This window comes from Eulemur rufifrons, chromosome 7 (genome assembly GCF_041146395.1).
Source record: "Eulemur rufifrons isolate Redbay chromosome 7, OSU_ERuf_1, whole genome shotgun sequence".
NCBI classification, from domain to species: Eukaryota; Metazoa; Chordata; class Mammalia; order Primates; family Lemuridae; genus Eulemur; species Eulemur rufifrons.
Window position 1 is genome coordinate 63,910,596 of NC_090989.1, and position 24,562 is coordinate 63,935,157.

Sequence of the window (24,562 nt, forward strand, 5' to 3'; positions counted from 1 at the left end):
ATGCTTTTATGTTGTCTACTCGTTCACTCAATTCTTCAACAAATAATTTTCAGTTTCTACAGTTAAACATTATGCTATCCAGTGAAGATAAACTGACGAACAAAATAAAAATACTTTATTATGAATGGAACTTACAGTCTATCTTCAGAAACAAACATTAAACTTATACAAATTGTTCATACTCTTTTTTTTAAGGTGGTGCAACCCTTTTTTACTCAGCAGGTAAATTTGTGTACAACACAAAATCACCTCCCAAGACGATGAAGTAGGTGCCAACATTCAACCCTAGCAGCACTTACCTGGCACATAACTATAATTCCCTAAAGAAAACAGCCTCTTTTTCTTTGCACAAATAGTTGAAAACTCACCAAGTCTTCAACTGTAAATTTGTGTCTTCCCCAAAGTTGTACATTTTTCTAATATTTTCTGCTTGAATGTGTGCCTTTTTTTCTGATTTTCTGCTCAGATTAACATCTTTTCCTAGGCTAGCATCAGGTGCTGACACTGCTGCTACCTATATAGATATCCACCCTCATAATGTTCACTGTTCACAATCTACAATAGATTTATTAAGCTACCAAGTTCAAGTGAAGGCTAGTGTGATAGAAATATTTATCTTTATTAAAATATTATAGAGGTTAGTGTCACAAAATACTAACAAAGGAGTACCAAACTCTGTTGTTCTCAGGCCTGAGTTAGAGCAGTGTCTTAAAGCCTAGTTTGAATGCTCTTTCTGGATAATTCTGTGTGGCTAAAATCCTCCAAGAAGCTTCCGTCTTCCCTCCAACCTGTCCTCTGTTGGGGCAGTAATTATCTTTATTTCAGCTAAGGGCACAAAATAGAGGTCTGTCCAAATAGTTACTATGAAATTCACCTTTAAGGTAAAAATTCTTGGTTCATTTGAGCTAAGAAATTGCATGCCAATAGTTTTGTATTCCCTTCCTTTAGGACTTGCTACCAGAACTCCTGAGGCAGCACCAGGCTTTTATAGGAATGAAATACCAGCTGTGAGACAGAGGAATCAAGTACATCACTTGCCAGGTGAAGGTGAAAATCTCTTTTATGAACAAACATGTTATTCATATCTCCACAATTTTCTAGACTTCACAATATGTCTCCAAACATTATTCTCATTTGTTGTGCTGAAAACACAGGGCTCTCATGGCGAATGAAGACAAATTTCCCTGAAGCAATTGTTAAAACCAGAGACACTGACTTCTTGACATATAAAGTAGGAAGGAATCCCTAAGGCTTTTGTGAAAGGTTTTGAAATATTCCATAGAATTTTGATAGTGTTGTTTCTCTACTATAACCCTGAATAGTTTCATCAGGACAATGATAAGAAAATAATGAGGGGTCAATAGATAATTCAGAGAAAACTTAAGAGCTGAAAAATAGTGATATTTTGTGAAAATTCCTCACAATTCTTTATCATACCATGATTTATTTTCTGTAATCAGAAATAACCACGATGATCATGGAAACTCCACAAAAAAAATTTCCTCAAAGGGGCAATGTTATTTCTCAAAAGTAGTGAGCAGAAAGGAGGGTCCTGGAATCTAAATTTTGTGCAGTCTTTGACATTTGTTACTGCTCCCAGGGACCAGACAGACTCAAACACAGGTTGTATAGCCTTTTTAAATTAGGCATTCATTGTAAAATGGTTCTGGAAAGATTTACAACTTTAAAAAGCATGAATAATGTTCTAGACCCCAAATAAATTTAGTAGCCAAAGAAGATAAAGATAATTGTTATCCATAACTTTCCAAACAGTAGTTCCTTTTTTTCTTATGTAATATATTAATAACGCCCCTGGAATATGCCTTTTTCTGTTGAGAAAACTAAAACTCAAATACTTTAAAAACTTAAAGTATTTAAGTGAGTAGAGGTGGAATTCCAAGTTAGTTACATTTGGCTCTAAAGCCTATGCTTTTCCCCTGGTGTTCATTAATTAAATGAAAAAAATCAATATGAGAATTACAAAAAATATCACAATTAAGATTATATGAGAAGCAGTGAGAAAGTAAGAAGTAGCTGAGTTATGAAGAGACAATGTTTTAACAAAGAAATTCAAAAGAACTTAAGAAATATACATTGTATGAAACATCAGGAAAAAAATGATTTGCCATTTAAATTTCAGGAAAAACTGATTTTGAAAATAATTTTTGGTTTTTATAGTTTGTAAAATCAACCTTATCACCATATTTTAAGTCTATTAAGCCTTATTTGCTAAAAATTATAATCAACATTTGTATAGTACTTTAAAGCAAACAAGGTATTTTTCATATGTATTATCTTTTTTTAATCCTTATAAAAACCATATATGATTAGTATTATTCTTATTTTATATGAATGGAGAAATATGGTTAAGAAAAAAATTCTATAGCTTGCCCAAGGTCATTCTGCTAGTAATGGCTTAGTGTGAACCCGTCTTCACACTTCAGGGTCCTCTGCTTATTCAGTCCCAAATTATTTGACCTCCTATTATGTATGCTAAAAAACAGTGGGCTGAAAAAACATTATCTCTGTGAGTTTATAATTCAAGATAGACAGAAATAAAGTTTCAGAATCATTGAATAAGTATATGACATTGATTCATTAACATTGTCTAAATAAAAATGTAATGCATATTTTAAGGTAGAGGTAGAGCCATGACATTAAACATTTTTATGCTAGGGCAAATTCTAATCAGGAAGATGAAGACAAATGAAATTTGTTACTATATCCAACCAGTTGGTTAATTAATCAGTAAATAGATAAATTCATAGATAAATAAATTTTATAAACATTTAAATCTATAGAAATTTTATATTAACTTAATGTTAGTTTTATTTGTGTTAGAGACAGTATCTAGACCACACAGGTGTTATCTTCTATATCAAGAAGATTGTGATGCATAGTGGAAACGGCATAGTTTTGGAGTCAGAGAAATTTGATGTTACCCTGTCACTTTCCACCATCATACCTTTAGCAAGTTTCTTAACCTTAATTGCGTGCTAGTATTCAGAACATAGATGCTCAATAATATATGGTAGTGGTTTTTATAAAATCAGTGGTAAACATCCACGGCCTAAAAGACTGAGCTTGGTCCCTTTGGCCATTCTAGACTTCCAAATATTAGTTGTAGCTTAGTCATAACAAAGTAGAAATTCTTCACTGGAAATCAAAAAAGTAAATCTAATTGTTTCAAAGCAAGAAACAACTAATCAGAAGATTTGAATTAGAAACTTCTATCTCTTTATGCTACTTTCTATTAAAGTAGTAGCTGCATTCAGACTTTGATTTAGGGTTTAATCTATTCCTAAAATTTTGATTTAGATGTGTAACCAAAGATCTAACTGAGACTTATTTGCAGCCAGTACAACATCCCTCTGATGAACCAAACTGTACTGTCCATTGACTTTGAACTGAATTAGGAATTATCAAAAAGGCAAATGAGTATACAGGTAATTCAAGATGATATAATCAAGACATATTAAGCCCCATAGGCAAAACCATGTTGTAATGCCTGAAGTCTGTTCTTATTTAGGGCTGAGCATATAACCTAATTCTGGCATAAGCTATGGTAAGCCACCGGACTGATTACCCAGCCTCAATACTATAATTGAACCTAAATTTGAGAGGCATGAATCTAAGAGTAGAGATGTATACTTTTCCAAAGGTTTATAATCTGGTGCTATTGTGGGGTTTGGTCTTCATCTGATCTTTAGGCCTGAATTTTTAGATAAATATCATTGTGTATTAATATTTTGCCATAAGCCAATCCTTTCACTCATTTGCATCATCTTTGGCCTCTCATGCCACCCTATTAACAATTTCTAAGTAAGTCAGAAGTTGATAGATGTAATTAGGGAAGTGATTAACCTTATCTGTGGGGATGCTTTCCTTTGCATTTTCTTTCCTTTTTTAAGTCAGAATTATTAAAGTATAATTTACATAAAATAAAATTCACATTATTTTAGTGTATAATTCTATGGATTTTATTTCCTTTGGTTTTGATTTTGTTTCTATTTTCAAAAAGTATGCCACAGCATGTTAAAATAAGAAGAAGAATTTCCTGACAATTTTCCCAAAATCTAACAGGACTAGGGTCATAAGAAATCAAGCTGTTGTAAGTCTAACACTTCCTGTGGCAATGTTTCCTGACCTCCGCAGGATTACCTATGATACTATTTGCTGTGTTACTTTCTGTGAGCCAAGACAGGTAGTTTTTCAAGGTGTGAAGGATTAAAGAGACCATTCTATGTGAGGATGCACAATGTGACTTAATTTTTATAGAGAATATAGTTAATTATGAATCAAGCGTGTGATGTCAGGCTTGAAAAGACAGCATTCTTTTAGGAAATACTATTGTGCAGAGCAAAGATGAAACAGTATCATATATAATTGCAGGCTTTATCAAGTGTGCTGTTTAATCCTAGGCACTAGATTTTAAGTAGGACATAATGCCCAGATAAATTATTTTTGACATAAAATACCAAAGAATGACAATCTTTTATTGTCAACATAATGAAAATAATAGCTAACATTGAGTGCTTGCCATATACCACACATCCTGCTAAGTGCTTTACCCATATTCCTTTAATCCTAACAAAATCTTTGTGATGTTGGAACTACTATTATCCCCATTTTACAAAGGAAGGGAAACACCAGTCTTTCTGAGATGAAGTAACTATTAGCCCAGGGAAAATGTTTGAGTCATGATAAGAATCCACCTGTGTTCTTAAAAACTAGGCTTCACTTCATCAAATACCAGGAAACCTACTTTGGAGAAAAGCCAGAGTCTGTATGGAGCTGTACAAAGGGGAAAAAAAAGGCATCTAGCCTCTCCTATTAGTGGCACTTCTGTCCTTGTAACTACCACCTTCTATTCCTCATTAGAAAATGGAAGATCCAAGATACATATAATAAAAATTTGAACTACTAAAAAACAGGACCAAAAAAATGAACCCATTAACTTGGAAAATATCTAATTGTAATCACCTTTAAAATCTAATAAAGTAATAGCTATATCTGTATCTATATCCACATCTGTTATCTTGAACAACTAAAGACAATATGGATTTTCTTGTATGGAAAATCTGAGATGCAACTCAGGAAGTGCTTCTTATGGAAAGGTCCTGGGGGAAAGTCATGAAACCTTGAAACATTGTTTCTCAGAATGTCCTAAGCCAGCCTCTTGACTTCAGTATCACCTGTGACACTTCTTAAAATACAAATTCCTACTGACCTGAGCATACGTAAAAGTGGCCTCTAAGTCTCTTCAGGTGCTTTAAGATCTTGCATATGAGAACAAGAACCACTTACTCTACAATGCTCTAGAAGTTAGAACTGAGACAAATTGGTCGATGGTAAAGGAAAGTAGTTTGAACTTGAACAGAAGGAAATTTTGTTGCAATTACAGCAACCACAAATTAGAATGTTTTTTACACCTTTAAAGATTTCTGCATGAAAATATTCAAGCAGGTAGGATGTCAGGAATGTTGTAGGACAAATACTTGCATTAAGTAAAATACTAGACTAGATAATCTCTAAGATTCCTTTGAGCTAAGATTCTTCAATTCTCTTCCCTGTGCAGTTTGCTAAGCCAGTGAGTAGTAAGTAGTTTCTATTTTCATTTTTTCCCCTTTGGCTAACAATAGGAAGTGACAGTGGTGCATATGCTTTAGCTCAGATATCAGTAAAAATGAAGAAATTTGGCAAGCTGCATTCCCATGGACACAGTGCCAGTTAATAAGTAGTGTTTTCCTCCTATGCAATTCCAAGAGTACTTGCCTCTTACTCTCTTGCCTTTTTCATCTTCCAACCCAAATTCCTCAAATGTTATTGTGTAATGTATTCTCTAACATTTGAACATATGTTCTCAATCTATTCAGCTCTCTTTAAAGTAAGATTTCATCCTTGCTTTCTGACTATACTGTTCAGCATTCATTCAACACTTACTGTATGACTACTCATTGCCAATACTTTAGTAGGTATTGGGAATACAGTCCCTATCTTTAGAGAACTCAAAGTTTCAAGATGCTAGTGGATAATAGAGTAAAAAAAACAAGTATAATAAAATGTGTTAAGTTTTCTAAAGGAGATGTGCACAGATGCTATGGAAGTTAAGGGGCTGCCTACAGAAAGGGAATGATTTTTGAGCTTTCTTGAAGGATGAGTAGGAATTTTCCTAGTTGGACAGGTGAGGAGGAGGATTATTCTGTGCACAAATAACAGTGGCTTGTTATTCACATTGTTATTAAGGAAATGCCCTAAATAATACCACCATCTAGTGATTCCCTTTCCCTCCTCCAGCTACACAATTGAGGGATGTGTTCTGTGAGGTTGGACCGAGTTTTCAGGTAGGAAGTAGTTAGTCTACAGTAAGCCTAAAAGGTAGATGGTAGTCGGAGGTCAGTGATGGGGAATCCCAAAAAGTAGAGCCGATTTGAAGAGTCAGAGTAAGTTAGATACTAGAATACAGGTGAATTTTCCGTCAGAAAGAATAGTGGGAAGTAGGAAGATACATGTCGTTGTAGTCACTGTCCTGCTGTATAAATCTGACTTATTGACACTAGGCAGGGACTGTTTCCTATATTTTTGAAAGAGTCTTTGTAATCCATTTTGGAGATAATCAATACTATATAGATATGTTGAAGACCTATTTAAAAATGAGATAGAAACAATGAAAAAGATAAATTAAGAAACAAATCCTTACCTTATAATGAATTAGTTCCTGTTAAAAAATTAAATGAAAGATTTTAAAAAATGAATACCCTACCACCTCAGGCATCTAAATTATGAATCAGTTTACAAAATAGCCTATATTAACAGCCTTTTCTGAAGCATAATTATTGCATATATTTATTCAGTTTGCCATATTTTGATATAAATAGCATCTGTTTGTGCTGCTAATTATAAACCCAAATTATTAAAATCTGATTTGACTTCCTCTTAATCTTAATAAAATTATTTTTAATGTCTTTTCATACAGACAACTGCCTGCTGCTCTTATTTTATTAGAGTGATAATACTTATTTTTTCTTTTGTAAATAGTTTAGCACAGATTGGCAGATTGCAGCTAGCAAACTACAGCCTATGGGCCAAATCCAGCTCACCATCTCTTTTGGTATAATTTATGGATTAAGAATGAGTTTTAAATTTTTAAGTGGTTAAAAAAAATCAAAAGACAAGTTGTGTTTTGTGACACATGAAAACGTGTATAAAACCTATTATAAAATGTGTTATAAATCACATTCAGGCTGAAACATCAGAGATCATATCAACAATCTTATTTTCCAGACAAGAAAATTAAGCTGTGGATTCATGAAGGGATTTTTTCAAAGTTAAATAACTAAGTAGTAACAATTCAGAAATATGTGAGACAGGTTTTCTGGTTTTAAATTGAATATTCTTTCTACTCTATCATCCTGCATCTTTATTTTCAAATAACTTTCCTAGTTGTAAAGAAAATCACTCACTAGAAGGTATAAATTAATTGGTAGCCAATTTGAGTCTTCATAAAGTATTAATTGACAGATAAGATTTCGTACGTGATTTTCCCCAATGCATTTCTTTCTATGATAATGTGCATTCCAGTTAAATGTTTTATGAGACAGATAAGTAATAAGGAGAAAGTTTATAAATAAATTATAGGAGTTTTCTTGGTTTATACAAACATTTTCTAGATAATTTTGATATAATATCATTGTTTATTTTCAAATATTTTATATTTTCAAGATTTTCTCATTTACTTAATGCAACATCATAGTATTCAATATTGATTTCATCATTTCATTTGCCATAGGCATAGTAAAATTTCATTGACTACATCATATGTAATAGAATTTTCTTCTTTCTATTTAAAAAAAAAATTCACAGGATTGATCAATTTTTACCCTTTTCAACAATTTGTGAAATGACCTGTTACATTTGTTGCAATATCTCTTTACCTGTTAGAGTTGTCTGAAATTAATTTTTGGTTCTTTCCAAATTAAATAAGAAATTACTTCTCATACCACATGTAAGAGAAACTATGTAAACATACACATAATTATTTACTGTACAAATAATTGCTTTTTATATGTTTCTGTTTGCATATTAAATAATTACTACTGGATGGCAACAAACTAATATTGCAACAGTATTTCTGCTTCCATACAGGCTCACTAAATGTAATGTTCATCAGGTTTTTAATAATGATATTATAAAACATACTGTTCCCCCACACTCCTCTTTAATTTTATATAATTAACAACTGCCTTTTTCCTTTTTCTGTTGTTTCAGTTAAAGGATCAAGAAAGTTAAGTCTGCCAACAGATCTTAAGGCTGATCTTGGTACGGTAGGCAAAAGCCAACAATTTTAAGTTTTCTTATATTCATTTGGCTGAACATTTTTACCAATCAATCCATGAATAACACAAGTTTCCTAGATGGCAATGTTTGATAGCTTTCCAAAAAGGCTTTCTTAAAAATCACCATACAGTTCTGTTGGCAGCATTCAGCATCGTGTTTGTTAATAATCATTTTACAAAATTATGTTTTATAAATCATTACACACCAAAGTATGTAATGTTTTGCTTGTTTTCTTTATATCACGAAAATGTTTTAAAACATTTAATAGTCACACATGTAAACTCTTTCTGACTGTAATCATGTAAATGAGCATGATTTTCTGGAGTTATTTCCCCTTTTTTGTATATTAGTATCATTTGGAATTAATACTGTTTAGCAACAACAAAAAAGTCTGACACATATGGAAATAGAGCTTTAGCCATTTTTTTATTTTAGGGAAGTTGTAGAAAATTTGATTCACTTTTAGTTTATTTTTTGTAGTGGTCACAGATTTATTCGAAAGTCTAACTCTGAAATAAAGTAAGGCTTTATTAAATAGGCCTTCATACATTTTTTTATTTAGAATTTTTGTCTGCTTGCTATAGCATAGGAGTTTGTTTTTTTGAAATTTCATTGGATTATCTTTATTTTCATTTCCTTTACTCTGATTTAAAGCTATAGTTTCAAATCCTACTAATGTCATGGATAAAATAACAAAAATACAATAATTAATCTTTGTATTATTCTTCAGAGTTTACAAAAGTCTGAAGTTATTATTTTATTTTATTTTATTTAAGGTTGTCACTATTCTCAATCTTTTTTCCCCCCAGAACAGAAACTGAGGTTATATTGTTAATAAATGGTACACTCAAGATTTGAACCTAGGCCACAGAACATGGTAACCTAAGTTTATGGAGTATATTCATATACCTCATCTCATTGCATCTGAATTAAATAACTTCTATAACATATATAGTTTATGACATTTAAAATCAATTACATATAATCCTATATGAATTTGATTAAATGAGATAATTATAGTATTTTTAAATGCAAAGCACTAACATATTAGCTATTGTCATTAGTTTGATATTAACAGTAAAGAAATTATTGTGAAGTTAATTTATGTCAAAGGAAGAACCAACATTATAGCTCCATTTATTGACCTCCTACTATGTGTCAAAAAATATGCAATATGATTTGGACATATGAGATAAGGTAGGTGATGTTATTACCACGTTACAAATGAATAAATTAAAGTTATAAAAAATCTAAACTTGCCTAAGGTCACATAACCACTAGCGAAACTGGAATTTAAATCAACTCTATATGATTGCAAAGGTTATAATCTTATAATTACCTGTAATTTTGTGTAGCATATCCTATGACAATTGTCAATTGAAAACTATTTAAAGAATGATAATACCTTTCTTTAGAAAAACATGCATTTATAATATTTATTCACATAGTTTCCATAATTTCTTTCCTAGAATGCTGAAAAAAAATAAAAAAGAATATTCCCAGCCTATTTCTATGTTTATTAGACATAGCCAAAAGCTTGTAGTTATAATTCTAATCTGGAGGTCAATTATGCATGCTATTATTAATAAACATTTTCAGTATATCCATAAATGTCAATTTCTCAAAGTCTTCAACTCTCTCCCTCCAAATGCTTCATTCTATCTTCATGCAGATTTTAAGCAAAGATGAATTATGAAAATTCAGATATATACAAAAGATAAAATAGTTAAGTTCTTATCATTTGAATGAAAGATTTTTTTGCACTTGAAAGGATTCACAACAAAATTTCATTAAATTTCTATTTCTAAAAATTCTGTAATGTAATTTCATTTTGAAAACTCATTTCCCACAAGTTTACAGAAAAAAAAAATCATAAGGCTTCTGCAGGAAATAAATGTCTGTATGTGTAAATTCTCCTATGTAAAACCTTGATGTAAAATATACCCTGGGCTGTTTGTAACATAATGTAGGAAGATTATTTTTTAGTAGTCTACAATCCATTAGTGAAGGAGAAAGAAATTTAGGCCAATGAAGGCCTGAATTAGAAAAACAACAATGAAAATAAAAGGAAAGAAGGGTTTACCATGGGAGATTTTGCAGCTGATGGGGTTGGGAAGGGGGGGGTGGGGAGAGGGCTGGTAAGGCATAGGAAATAGGAGTCACAGATGCTTACAGAGTGTTGAGAATAGCTGTCATGGACAATACTTGGTTTGAAAGGAAAGGGAAATAAGTTTGAGTTGCTAAAGGGACATCCATGTTAAACATTCATTGAGCAATTGGAAATGTAGGCTGGATTACAAGGGAATCTCAAGCCCAAAGTAATAGATAAGATTCATCTATATAAAGTTGTTAGTAACTGTGTATATGAACTGGACACTGAACTATTCCCTGAAGACAAAGCAAAAAGGATAACATGTTGGACAGCTTTGGATACTAATCATTAACTGGAGTAACAGTATAACACTGAGTAAAATAATAGTAATAACAGTAAAAACCTCATACATTGGATACTTAAGCATGTAGAACCCTTAAGTAGTTAACATGTTATGATGTAATCGTCAGATTCATGGGAAATTGCTTTATAACTAACATTTTTTATATTGAGTAAAAAACTGTCTTGTTTTTTTTCATTGTTAATAAAAATACAGATGATCTTTGAACAATGTAGGGGTTAGAGGCACCTACCCCACACACAGTTGATAATCTGTGTATAACTTTTGACTTCTCCAAAACTTAACTACTAATAGCCCACCATTGATTGGAAGCCTTACTGATAACATAAAACAGTCAAAAGACGCGTATTTTTTTATGTTAGATGAATTATATACTGTATTCTTACAATAGAGTAAGCTAGACAAAGGAAAATGTTATTAAGAAAATCATAAGGAAAGGAAAATATATTTACTATTTATTAAATGCAAGTGTATCATCATAAAGGTCTTCATTCTCATCTTCACATAGGTAGACTGAGAAGGAAGAGAAAGAGGAGAGGTTGCTGTTTCAGGGGTGGCAGAGGCAGAAGAGGTGGAGGAGGTAGAAGGGGAGACAGGAGAGGCAGACACATTCAGTGTAACTTTTATTGAAAAAATCCAAATACAAGGGGACCTGTACCATTCAAACTCATGTTGTTCAAGGGCCTGCTGTATAAACACTTCTCATTTCTAATAAATAGGATTTTGAATTTAAAAACCTAAAATGAATTAATAGAATTAAAGCCTCGGATGTACATAATCTAGGCGTTGTCACATACTATTATGAATATATTGTGATATATGCATAACAGAACACACTATAAATGAAACAGGTCCCCATAAGCACTTACAAAAAATCTACTACAGCAGCAGTTCACAATATTTTTGGCACCAGCAATTGGTACCAGGGATCAGTTTCATGGAAGATAATTTTTCCACAGATGGGGATTGAGAGGGGATGGTTTCGGAGTGAGTCAAGTGCATGACATTTATTGTGTAGTCAAATCTCTCTGCTAATTATAATCTGTATTTGTAGCTGCTCCCCAGTGCTAGCATCACCACCTCAGCTCCACCTCAGATCATCAGGCATTAGATTCTCATAAGGAGTGCACAACGTAGATCCCTCACATGCACGGTTCACAGTAGGGTTCACTCTCCTATGAGAATCTAATGCCACAGCTAATCTAACAGGAGGTGGAGCTTATGCAGTGATGCAAGTTATGGGGAGTGGCTGTAAATACAGATGAAGCTTCAATCGCTCAGGGGCCTGGGGGCTGGGGACTGCAATCCTACAGGATGATCTCCAGTCAACAAAAAGATGCATGGAGAGACCATGGTCAAAGGACAACTACTGATCATTTATTCCTTTAATTGTAGAACTAGAGCAATGGTGACAAATATGATTATAGATTAGAATGTAAATTTTAAATCCATGACGATATAAATACAATAGTGTAATTTTTAAAATTGTGATAAGGGAGGCAAAGAGAAGGTTGAAGTAGCCAACAAAAGAGTTAATAATTTTACATATTTGGTGGTTATTTGGTGGTGAATTGAGAGCAAAGAAAAGTAGAAGAAAGAGGAATTAAACTAATTTCACCTCTCATTGAAATCCATTGATACTATGTATAGATGATAATTTAACAAGTAAGGAATTAAGAATATATCTTCAAGATGATGACTAGAAAAAAAATTAAAATATCCTCAAACTTAAAAATCATTCAAAGCGTAAAATATATGTAACAGAAAAGAAGAAAATGCAAAAGGCATTTAAAAAAAAGAAAAGAAGTTATAACCTACTATAAAAGTGGTAGAACTGGCCAGAGCTTTTTCACATCAATTGAGAAGAATCTTCAAATTCAATATCTGGTTGGGGAGCCAAGATGGCCGACTAGAGACACAGCTTGTTGGACCTTCCTGGTAGAAGAGTTGAGAGTTGGACTGAGGAGAGCAGAGAGTGATTACCACTCAGAAGTGGACCACAGGGACAGACACTAGTCGAGTCCAGGGACACCACCAAGAGGAACAGAGCAGCTGAGAGAAAGGAGGATAGAAGGGAGAAATTGGCATGTGGACCAAATCCAGGCAGTTCTGGAACCCAGGAAAAGGGTAAGCGGCTTTTCTCCCTCCCCATCTGGGTGCCTCAGGCCAGCAACAGGACACAGGACTCTCCTCCAGCAGGGGAGTGCCATGAAGGACCAGAGAGCCGGCATCCCTGATTCTGGATGCCTCCTCCTCTGCACCTCCTTCACTGCTGGAATCCCAGAAAGTAATTTTGGCTCAAGCCACTCATAGCCACGTGGTGGCATCCACCACATAGCAACTGCCAAAGGGCTTTGCACTGAGTGAATGGACTCCCTGCAATGGGGCACATTCCTTGGACAGCGTAGCCACTGGGGTGGCTCAGAAAGGAGGGTAGTCTGGGGTCAAGGCTGCAGCTCGGAAAAGAGGGCAGACTGGTGCCCCCCCCCAACACAACAATGATTCAGAGAGACTGAGGCCCCTTCCCCACACCATAGCAGCCACTAGAATTCTCTGTGCTGAGTGTGACCTGCTTTCAGTGTCTGGGGTGTGTTTGCACCCCAAGCCTGCAGGGCAGCTGCTGCAGTTTGCAATCTTCCTGCCCACAGGTATCTGGCATGTTCACCTGCTGATGGCACAGACAGCAGGGTGGGGAGGTGTAGCGGAGAGATACTGCTTCCGGGGTCGGGTGGCAAGAGAGAGCCCCTCCCATCAGGAAGGTATGGACGAGCACAGGAGAGCAGCGGGCTGTAAGGGTGCCCCATCTCTCCCTTCCTCCCCCAAAGAACCACCATATTGGAGTGGGTTGCAGCACTGAGACTCAATTTGCATAAGTACTGGTTCCCAGGGCACAACATGGGGGAGGTTCTGTTGTGTCTATTCCTTCGTAGCCTGGCATGGGTGCTGCAAAGGCTACTACTAGAAGACTGAGTCCGATGGGACCTGGCCCCGTGCACCACAGCAATCCAGATAGCATCATTTGTGGAAACCCAGGATTGGCAACCACCAGATCTCTGCTCCACATGCTCTCCAGTGCAATGTCCCTGCACAGACTCTGAGCAGCTTCCCCATCAGCTCAGAGGTCTGCAGTGAAGGAGGGAGACCCTTCACACCTTGAGCTACCTACAAGTTTCATTCCTCTCCCTCAGTTTGCTTCTATTCTGCTGTCTTTCTCTCTTCCCATGAGGGTAAATTGTGTTGGGACCCTCAGCTTATTCTATGAGTTGGTGGGTGGTGCTTGTAAGAATCAGCCATGCCTTGTCTGATTGAGTCAGTAGATGCTGTAATGAGCTATACAGTTGTTCTCCCTGTCGGTGGGTGATGCTTTCAGGAAAGAGCCAACTGCAGAGATGTTCTTTTGTGCCTATAATAGGCTTTGGCCCCTTAGGAGAAGTACCTGAATGTCCCAAGCAGTGGGAGGGGCCCTATAACTCCTAGGGGTTTACTTGTTCTCCACCACAACAGAGGGGGAGCAGGTGGAGCAAAGCTGGGCAGGGTTAGGTTGGGTGAGCCAGGAGGGTTCTACAAAGTCTTGGCAAGGTTCAAAGGTCATATTCCAGGCCCCTGGGAAAAACCACTGGGAGAGGGGCCAAAGCAACCTCTCAAAACTGGAAAGACTGCTCAAGGGGCAGGGGCCATCTGTAATTCACCGACTGGCTCTCCACCCCTCTCTCACTACTTCTGCTCTGAAAGGCTCCCTCCAGTGCTGTTTGCAAATGAGCACCTGAACACACCATGCTTGGCCACAATAGTGCCACAAGCTGGGAACTTCATGCCAGGGGACCTGTCCTAGTCTGACAGCATGACATTCCTGTCAGGAGACGGGCTCTCCACCCGATTGCCGTGGCTCAAACCCCCACTGCACTCTCCCATCATTTCTACCCATGTGGGCTCTCTAGCCTTCTGAGTCAAGCTCTCAAATATCTCCCTTGTGCCCCACTTGAACCCACTTGAGCAACCCACTCAAGTCCTGGGAGCATGGGATCTGGCCTGCATGTCTAACCTGCTGCTGTGCATCTTTGGGGAGCACTGGCAAGCAGAGAGCTTGGAGACTGGGCACCCCTGGGTCCACTGCAGGTCCTCAAGGGGATAGGTATGGGGCCCACTCTCTATGGAAACTGCAGATTGAAGGACACTGAAGCTGATAAGAGGCAGCCACTCCCAAAAGTCTCAATCTGCCCTCTCAGCTGTAGTGGGTAGGAGAGGAGAGGAGGAAGAAAAGAATCTGAATGGAAGAGAGCTGGATCCCTAGCTCCTCTAGTCCCTTTTGCTGGGAGGAAGCCTGAAAGGAATGTCCAAGCTCTGGGATCATGCTGGTTGCAGCAGCACTTGGGCACATAAGGGTGGAAAAGCTTCCAAACAACTTAGTAGCCTGCTGATTACTGAAGGTGTGTGAGAAGGAGAAACAAGGATCCCCCTTACCCCTTCACTGGACTCTGAGCTTCTCTGGGTTTGATCCTCACTGATATCTTTTTTCTTTCCTTTTTTCCTGTTCTGCTTCACAATTTTCCTCCATGAAGTTCCTGGCAGGCTTTGGCACTTCTTCCTCTGAATGACACTTGATTTGTGCCCATTCTCCCCACCTCCCCTTTATCTGAAACACTTCCTTCCCTCCAGGACGTTTGGCAAGCAATGTCTTTAGTCAGCCATCTTGCCCTTTCCCTCCCTCATTGAGCTTCTTTATAATCAATACTTTGAATTTTTAATCTGGCATTTGAAATATTTCATTTTTATGTGGATCCATTGCTAGAGAGTTAGTGTGATCCTTTGGGGGGTATTGTAAAACTGTTTTTTCATATTACCAGCATTGTTTCTCTGGTTCATTCTCATCTGGATAGAGTATTTTATCTCTTCTTATTATTTTTGAATTTATTTTTGTTTGGACAGGATATTTTTCCCCTTGACAATGTGACTATAATGTATGTTGTGTACGGCTGCCTGGCTTCAGTCTTGACTACTTTCATTAGCAAAGACTGTGTATGAGTTCCTTGGTTACAGAGAGCCTTTGTTTGGTGGCTTTCTCAGATTCTGGTTGTATTAGTGATGAACTGGGCTTGTGAGCCTGTTCACTGCCTCCTGAGCAACTGGGATGGTGGAGGTTTCAGAAAGCTTACCTCATTGTGCAGTGTTGTGCTCCTCTGTCCTCAAGTTTTGCACTGAGTTGTGCAGTTCAACCTATAGGCCAGTAGGTGGTGCCCATGGTTAAAAACTGGCTGAGGCCAAAACAGATCAGTATACATGGTATCCCAATATTGGACCCAACTATCAGCTCTGACAGAAGTGATGGGAGGAACTCCTGGTGAACTGTACCAAGGTCTCTGGACTGGAGGCAATGGGGCTGCCCCAGCTCCACTGTCCAGGCCAGAAGGAATGAAATCTACCTCACCATCATGCCCCTCTCCCAGCACTCAGGATATTTAGATCAGACACCTCTGTCCACCTCCAGGAATATTGCCATTCTGTGTAGAGAGGTGAAGGGACCCCACCCATCATGGAATCCTTATCTTGGCAGGAACACCTCCAGTGGGGGGCACATTTTTCCCTAATTGCAACTAGATGGCCATCCACAGGTGCACCCATGTCAATCTCCTACAGGAGCAGCTCCAGCTGTGTCCAGAGAAGTGTGGGATAGGGAGAGAAGTTGTTCCTCTCTCCACATCCCTTCATCAGCACTGGGGCAGTCTGGCTACTGGTGTGGAACAACAGTCCTCCCCCACAGAGCCCAGCACAGTGCCTTTCTGTCTGCTGAAAGAGATACAGTGATCTCTGCCCACAAGTGGGCAGCTCTCGGACACAGAAAAGCTTATACTCTAGTTTCCTGTGTCCCAAGGGATGCTTTGTTGGTGCACTGCACTCTCTTTCCTTAGGAACAGCAATCCCTAAGTGTTAAACCACTAGGAATCCTGCCACTCCCCTTGGTCTAGCCACCCTGTGTTGCTGTCACAATCCAAACAGATGTTAGAGAATGTCTACAGAAGATTTGGTGACGTGAAGACACAGGGGCTGAAAGTCTCTGGGCAGGACAAAGTCCCACAGTGGTGTGCACCCATTATGGCACCCAGCACCAGAGCTCAGATCCAGGCAGAAAGCAAGCAACCCTGCATTAACTTGTAGCCTGGTGCAATGTCCTTAAGAAATCCCCAAATCACCACCCACACCGGTGCTTGGACTCACAAGGGCAGAGGAGATCTTCATAACTTTGTGAACCAGCAGTGTGCTACAAGGGTGAGAGGAGCTGAAAACACTCCCCCCTGTTCCATAAAATACGAAGTCCTTTGGAGTTCAGTCTCTGCCAAGCAGTCTCCTCTTGCTTCCTTCTTTTCCTGTGTCCTAGTGTCTTCCCATGAGCTCTCCAAAAGACTGCAGTACTCTCTCATTAACACTCCACTCATGCAATGATTATTCACCTGTAATTCTGGTTCTTCTTTCTGAGGAGAACTGGCATCTGACATCTTTAGTTAGCCATTATGCATATTTTTGTTATGGTGAGGGATAGGGACCCAGTTTCATTCTTCTGCATGTGGCTATCCGATGTTTCTACCACCATTTATTGAACAGGGCATCTTTCCCCAGTGTATGTTTTGTCTGCTTTGTTGAAAATCTGTTGGTTGTATCTAGATGGCTTTATTTCTGGAGTCTTTATCCTGTTCCACTGGTCTATGTGTCTATCTTTACACCATTATCATGCTGTTTGTTTACTATAGCCTTGAAACCAGATAATGAGATGCCTCCAGATTTGTTCTTTTTGCTTAGGATTGCTTGGGCTACTCAGGCTCTTTTCTGGTTCCATATGAAATTTAGGATTGTATTTTCTAGATCTGTGATAAATGTTCTTGGTATTTTGATGGGATTTTAAATGTAAGGCATGAAACTATAAAAATTCTAACAGAAAATGTAGGAAAAACTCTTCTAGACATCAGCCTAGGCAAAGAATTTACGACTAAAATCTCAAAGACAATTACAGAAACAACAAAAATAAATAAATGGAACTTGATTGAATTAAAATGCTTCTTCACAGCAAAGGAAATAATCAACCGAGCAAATAAATAAACAATCCACATAATGGGAGAAAATTTTCACAAAGTATACATCGATGAAGGGCTAATGTCCAGAGTCTACAAAGAATTCAAATCATTTAGAAAAAAACAAACAACCCCATCACAAAGTGGGCAAAAAACATGAATAGTTTTTCAAAAGACGATAGACAAATGGCCAATAAACACATGAAAAATGCTCAACATCATTAATCATCAGGGAAATGCAAATTAAAACCACGATGAGATATCACCTTACCCTTTTCAGAATGGCTTTTATAAAACATCAAAAAACAGTAGATGCTGGTGTGGATGCGGAGAGAAAGGAACACTTATATACTGTTGATGGGACTGCAAACTAGTACAACCTCTATGGAAAACAATATGGAGATTCCTCAAAGAAATAAATACAGACTTACCATTCAACCCAGCAATCCCACTATGGGGTATCTACCAAAAGGAAATGAAGTCATTTTATCAAAAAGGCACCTGCACTGGAATGTTTATTACAGCACAATTCACAATTGCAAAGATGTAGAATCAACCCAAGTGCCCATCAAATTTAATTAATGAGTGGATTAATAAAATGTGGTCTATATACACCAGAGGATATTACTCAGCCATAAAAAAGAATTATGTCTTTTGCAGTAATTTGGATGGAACTGGAGGCCATGATCCCATGTGAAGTATCTTAGGAATGGAAAAAAAAACACGTGTACTCTCTAATAATTTGGAATTAATCAATGGGCACAGAGAGAAGTAAAAGTCATTTGTAATCTAGAAGTGGGGGGTAAAAACCTACCTGTTAGTTACAATGAACACTATTCAGGTGATGGACACACTAACAGCCCTGACTTAAGCATTATAAAAGCTATCCATGTAACAAAAACAATTGTACCCCCTCAATATTTTGAAATAAAAAATAAGAAAGGAAAAAAACTATTTTTGAAAGAATAAGTAAATCGAAGGCACAAACTACAATACCCAAAGAACACTGCTAGAGCATGTCATTTATGCTTAATATATTTAAGAGTAAAACTTGGTCGTAACCTTCTTTTACCAAATAATTTTAACTCAGTATATTAGGTGATTTTCCCCTCAAAGGAATAGTTTCCAATTTCATAGTATAAGTTTTCACGCATGATTTGAAGAGCAATACAGTATGTATAGTTTATTGTAATAGGAAGATTCAGACACAAGAGCATTAAGAAAGGCTGGGTGTGGTGGCTCACACTTTTAATCCCAGCACTTTGGGAAGCCAAGGCTGGAGGATGCTGGAGGCTAGGAGTTCAAGGCCAGAACTGGAACTTAAAGAATTCAGTGAATGAAATAAAAAATACAATTGAGAGCTTCAACAATAGACAAGATGAAGCAGAAGACATAATTTCTGAACTTGAAGACATATATTTTGAAATAATCTGTACGACATATGCACACCATCAAGTGAACAAATATTTGGAATTTTGGGAGTTCCAGAAGGAGAAGAGATGGAAAAAGGCATAGAAAGCCTATTTAATGAAATAATAACTGAAAAATTCCCAAGACTTGGAGGAAATACAGATATCTAGATACAGAAAGCTTAATGATTCTCAGATAGATTTAACCCAAAATAGTCCTCTCTGAGGCACATTATAGTCAAACTTCCAAAAAGCTTGGATCTCAATATATATTATTATTACATGTGCCTTGTAAACCATACTAATGTCTTCAAAATTGCTACCCCTTTTCCAAGTATCTTAGCTGACCCTGTAGTCTAGTATTTAAGCATACAAACACTAGGTGAGAAAATCTGGATTAGAATCCTGCCTCCATGATTACTACTTATGTGATATGAGAAAATTTTCTGAACCCTTTTTCTGATCTTCAGTTTCCTCATCTGCAAAATCAGGATAATAATAAAAACATCTACACTGTGGGATTGTTGTGAAGATTAAATGAGATAATGTGTATAAAATGCCAAGCATTTAAGTATTTGATAAGTGTTAACTCTCATTTTAAAAATAGTAAAACATGCCAGCACATTTAAATGGTAAAAACTAATTCTCATCCTTGCACTATCTGCAGGAGAATCTGGGAAGTGTACAATCTTAAGTTTGTAAACTCTACAATACAGAAAGGTTATATTGCAGTGGATACTGAATGCCAGTCCTCCATGTCCAATATGGTCATTAAGCATGATTCTTCTCCATGTAACTCTATCATCCTTTGAATGACCACAAAAGCACATTTTAAAATGTATTCTGCATATTACAGAACTATGAGGTGGTGTTTCAAATACAATTTGTTAGCATTAAGACAAATAAGACATATTTTTAATGCATTGCTAAGTTTTTAAGTTATATCAAATCAGAATTAAACTCCCAAACTCTAAATGAACAAAACTATTGTCTTGGACATGAGCAGTTTTATACACTGGAATAAGATTGACAATAATAATTAAATTTTGTTCAAAGTTTACATATACCTGCACATATTCTAGCATGTGACATGTTATTACTACCAAAAAAAAAATCACAAAAACTCTTAAGAGGTAGGTAACAATATTCAAATTTTACAGACGAAGAAACTAAAGTATGAAGACTGCAGTAATTTGTACAAATAGTAAGTAGCAGAACTGGGATTTGAGCCCAGGGAAAGCAGTTTGGTTCTAGTATTCTTAAGCATCATTCTCAACTGCACAGTAAGATGCTTTCATTCTATCTTTTAAACTCTAAGTACTTAAAGTATTTTCAAAACTTGTATTAATATAAATTTATGTATTTTCAAATTATACAACATAAAAGTTCAATACTATAATCTATTTTGTATTGCCATTAAATGATAAAATACATAGTGGGGATATAAAATAAATTTTTAGCTGTGTTAACATAAAAATGAATGTTATACTTAATAAATACCTTTTGGCCAAACACAGTAGCTCACTCCTCTAATGGCAGCACTTTGGGAGGCCAAGGCAGGAGGATCCCTTGAGCCTAGGAATTTGAGACCAGCCTGAGCAACATAACAAAAACCCTGTCTCAGCAAAAAATAAAATAAAATAGCTGGGTGTGGTGGTGCACACCTGTAGCTACTTGGGAGGCTGAAGTGGGAGAATCACTTGAGCCTAGAAGTTTAAGGTTATAATGAGCTATGACCATGCCACTGCACTCCAGCTTGGGTGACAGAGTGAGACCCTGCTCTAATAAATATCTTTCGAACTTTTTGACTAACAACTGACATTATGACTAAATCTGAAAATAGCAAGGACTTAGCTACATTCATATGGCTTGGGAAAAAAAGGAATTCTTACTCATCTTCATTTGTTAATCTATACACTTGGATTCCTTTATATTGAGATTTAATTTGATATTTATGTTGCCTTCCTCCTCTTGGTACAGACCATGTAAATGGACATTGCACAAGTCCAACTTCTCAGAGTTGCAGCTCTGGAAAACGTCTTTCCAGTGCTGATGTTTCAAAAGTAAATCGCTGGGGTCCTGGAAGACCACCATTTCGAAAGGCACAGTCAGCTGCTTGCATGGAGATTTCTTTACCAGTTACAACAGAAGGTAGGTTAAACATTAATTTTCATGGGCAAAGTTAAAATTTGGTTTAGCATGGTAGTGGGAGCTGGGAGACAAGGGATGGAGATCACATGTGAAAAATATTTTTATAGCTACTAGGTAATGAGTAACTGAGAGCCTGATGGGGCTGTGGCCATAACTCCAACTCAGTTCCTCACTGCACCTCCTTTGTCATCTCTAAAACTAAAATAGTCTGCTCATGGGTAGGCTCCCCCCTCCTTTATACAAAGGGCCTTAATTAGTTCTCTACCCTTAATTAGTTCTCTACCCTTTATACAAAGGGCCTTATTTAGTTCTCTACCCTTCTAAAAATAATTGAGAGTTTATTTCAATCTCAATGATAAGTCTTTTGGGGTCTCTATCTGTAGAGAGTTATTTAATATCTTGCAACCTTAATTTCCTCAACTGTCAAATGAATGTGACCAAGAAAAAAGGCAAGATATTAAATTCTAACATTTATAAGCTTCATCTTAATATGTTTTTAAAAGGAATGACTATTTTCTTATTTATGAAATGAGTATGGAGACAGGGAGCAAAGTACAAGAGCCAGAGGCCAGAATTTTTAGAGAGGGAAAGAAAAGGGAATCTTACAACTTTGCTACTACTGTGTTGTTGATAAAGAGCTTTAGGGAGAAAGATAGGAAAAAGTAATTTTAGGAAGTTATGCTATAGTAATTCTATGCTATAAGGTAACTCCCCATTTACTGCCCCTTAAAATTTTTGATAATGATCTATATTCTTTAAAATTTTTAAAAATAAAATTTATATTTCAGTTTTTATTGATACAATATTATGCTATACTAAATCTGATCCCATGGACATACAGGTAATGTTATTTCTCTATTAGATATCTATGAGTATCAACTTTGAATGGTGATGAACCATGAATGGAAAAATTTTGGAGACATATATTAGTTAGGAACGTTATAATAGAAGCAATATGTAAGGGTTATAAAAGTAGCAGCATTCTTAATCACTGTAATAAGAGGTGGGAATTTTGACTTTTAGATTTATACACCTAATTTGTGTTGGATTCTGGAAAAAATACTTAACTCTGAATCTCTATTTCCAAATCTGTAAAATATATAGATTATCTCCAGGTTCCCTCTCATCTCTAAATTTTATGACAAATGAATATTTTTATAAATTTGCTGAGAGAGAAAAAGGAGAAATTTTAGGAAGGCTATATTTTGTTTTCTAGGAAAGAGATAGTCTGAGGAACCTATATTTAGTCTCCTTCTATAAAATTAGTTATGAGTCACACTTGTACCTTTTAAGAGGGAAAGGAGAATGAAGACAGTAGAAAGAAAAGTATGAAGAACTTATACTCTGGAGTGATCATAAGAAAAGTACAACCTTATTGATATTTAACTGAGATGTGTGAGTGTATGATTAGGGTACGCACATGTGCAAGTGTTGATAAGAGGAGAAACTGAAACTACCTTGTTCCTTTAAGTCAGCTAAAACCCTCTCAGAAGGATTACCACTATCAACAGGGTAGCATAGTCTAGAGCTCCTTATTTAGCCCTAGGCAAAATTAGGACTGGATTTGCATTCAAGGTAGGCAGCTTGAAACCAGGGAGAGATAATCATTGCATTTGGCCTTAGTAAAAACTTCAATTTTTACAATTGTAATTACCCAGATATAGAATGTTTACCACAGAAGATTTGTGACCCAGATAAGTTCTTTCATGCCAATAGCCACAATATTTTCAGTAAATGGGAATTGCCAAGAAATAGTTAGAAATACTTCCAACAATTGAGAGTTAGGAGGGAAGCACAATGTAAACAGTATCAGATTTCTTGTAACCCTTACTATTTAGACTAAATCTTTTTTTCCAGAAAGAGATTTTTAACTAACTTGTGCGTTAATGTAGAGAGAGAAAAATAGTGAGCTGAAATTGAGGAAACTCAAGTTCTAGTCCAGCTCTCCCTAAGTTTATGATCTATACGTTCAGACTTCAGTTTATCCATTTTCAAAATGAGCTGGTAAACTGAATAAGCTGCCTTCCAGGTCAATTAACAAAGAATTAAATTCTACTTCCCCCTCATAATTTTGGTTTTTATGTGTTAAATCTGACTTGTTTGTTGTGGAAATATGCTAACAATCTTTTTTTTAATTTCCATAGAAAACCGAGAAAATTCCTATAATCGTTCTAGAAGCTCTAGCATCTCTAGTATTGACAAAGATTCTAAAGAAGCAATTACGGCACTATACTTCATGGACTCCTTTGCACGGAAAAATGACTCTACCATCTCGCCTTGTCTGTTTGTTGGAACTAGCCTGGGAATGGTGTTGATCATCTCCCTAAACCTACCATCAACAGATGAACAAAGGTTTACAGAGCCAGTAATGGTATTGCCAAGTGGTAAGAGCATTCCCTCCTTGCTATTTTTTCAAATTTAAATATAAGGTATTATAAAACATTAGCTTATATTGATTTGGGGCAAAGGTTATGAGTATAAGGATTCTGAGAATAGGAACTATTGAGAATTTCACAAATCATATATTATTCCAAAATTTATCACATTGTACCTTATCTTTTCCTTCAGGGTAAAAGAGTATAACCATTTCTATGGTAGTAAACTGTGGAACTGCTAACCTAAACAATGCCTTGGAAATTAAGTTTCTGGAAAGCAATAAGGAAAACTTTAAAGCAAAAGTTAAATTTATTTTCAATAAATTGAAACATTTCTCCAAATATCCATGCCAGATCAGAGCCTATGAACGTTTTTACATCATCCTTGAAGAACTCAGAACACTTAAGCTAGAAGCTGTCTGACCTAAGGTGAATTTCTAGTCTTATAATCTTCCCATATTGTTTCAAAGGCAAGCTACACAATGTCTTTCCTTTTCATAGTAGTACCTAAAGAATTTGACCTACATTTAAAGTATTGTTGCTAAGTGTATATTGTATTCTCTTCCTACTTGAATTATCTTTTTTTCCTTTTGAAGAAGAGATAAGCATGATTCCTCCTGTCATTCCTTTGAATATTTAAAAATTTTTTTCTTATTACAAATGTCTTCCTCTTTTCTATATATAATAATAAATAGTTTTCAGATTGTTTTTAAATAAAATATAAAAATAATTTCATTCATACATAGAATAGGGATTTTTATTTTAAAAGGATAGAT

General features: G+C 36.1%; 1 protein-coding gene across 2 annotated transcripts in view; it reads left to right on the forward strand.

Moving 5' to 3' along the window:
* STXBP5L (syntaxin binding protein 5L) overlaps positions 1-24,562 on the forward strand; it is a 303,406-nt gene that overhangs the window by 257,124 nt on the left and 21,720 nt on the right. For both annotated transcript variants that reach the window (XM_069472686.1, XM_069472687.1), the window contains 2 exons: positions 21,241-21,411; positions 23,556-23,795. In XM_069472686.1, the coding sequence (XP_069328787.1) occupies positions 21,241-21,411; positions 23,556-23,795 (411 nt within the window). The remainder of the gene's footprint in view (positions 1-21,240; positions 21,412-23,555; positions 23,796-24,562) is intronic.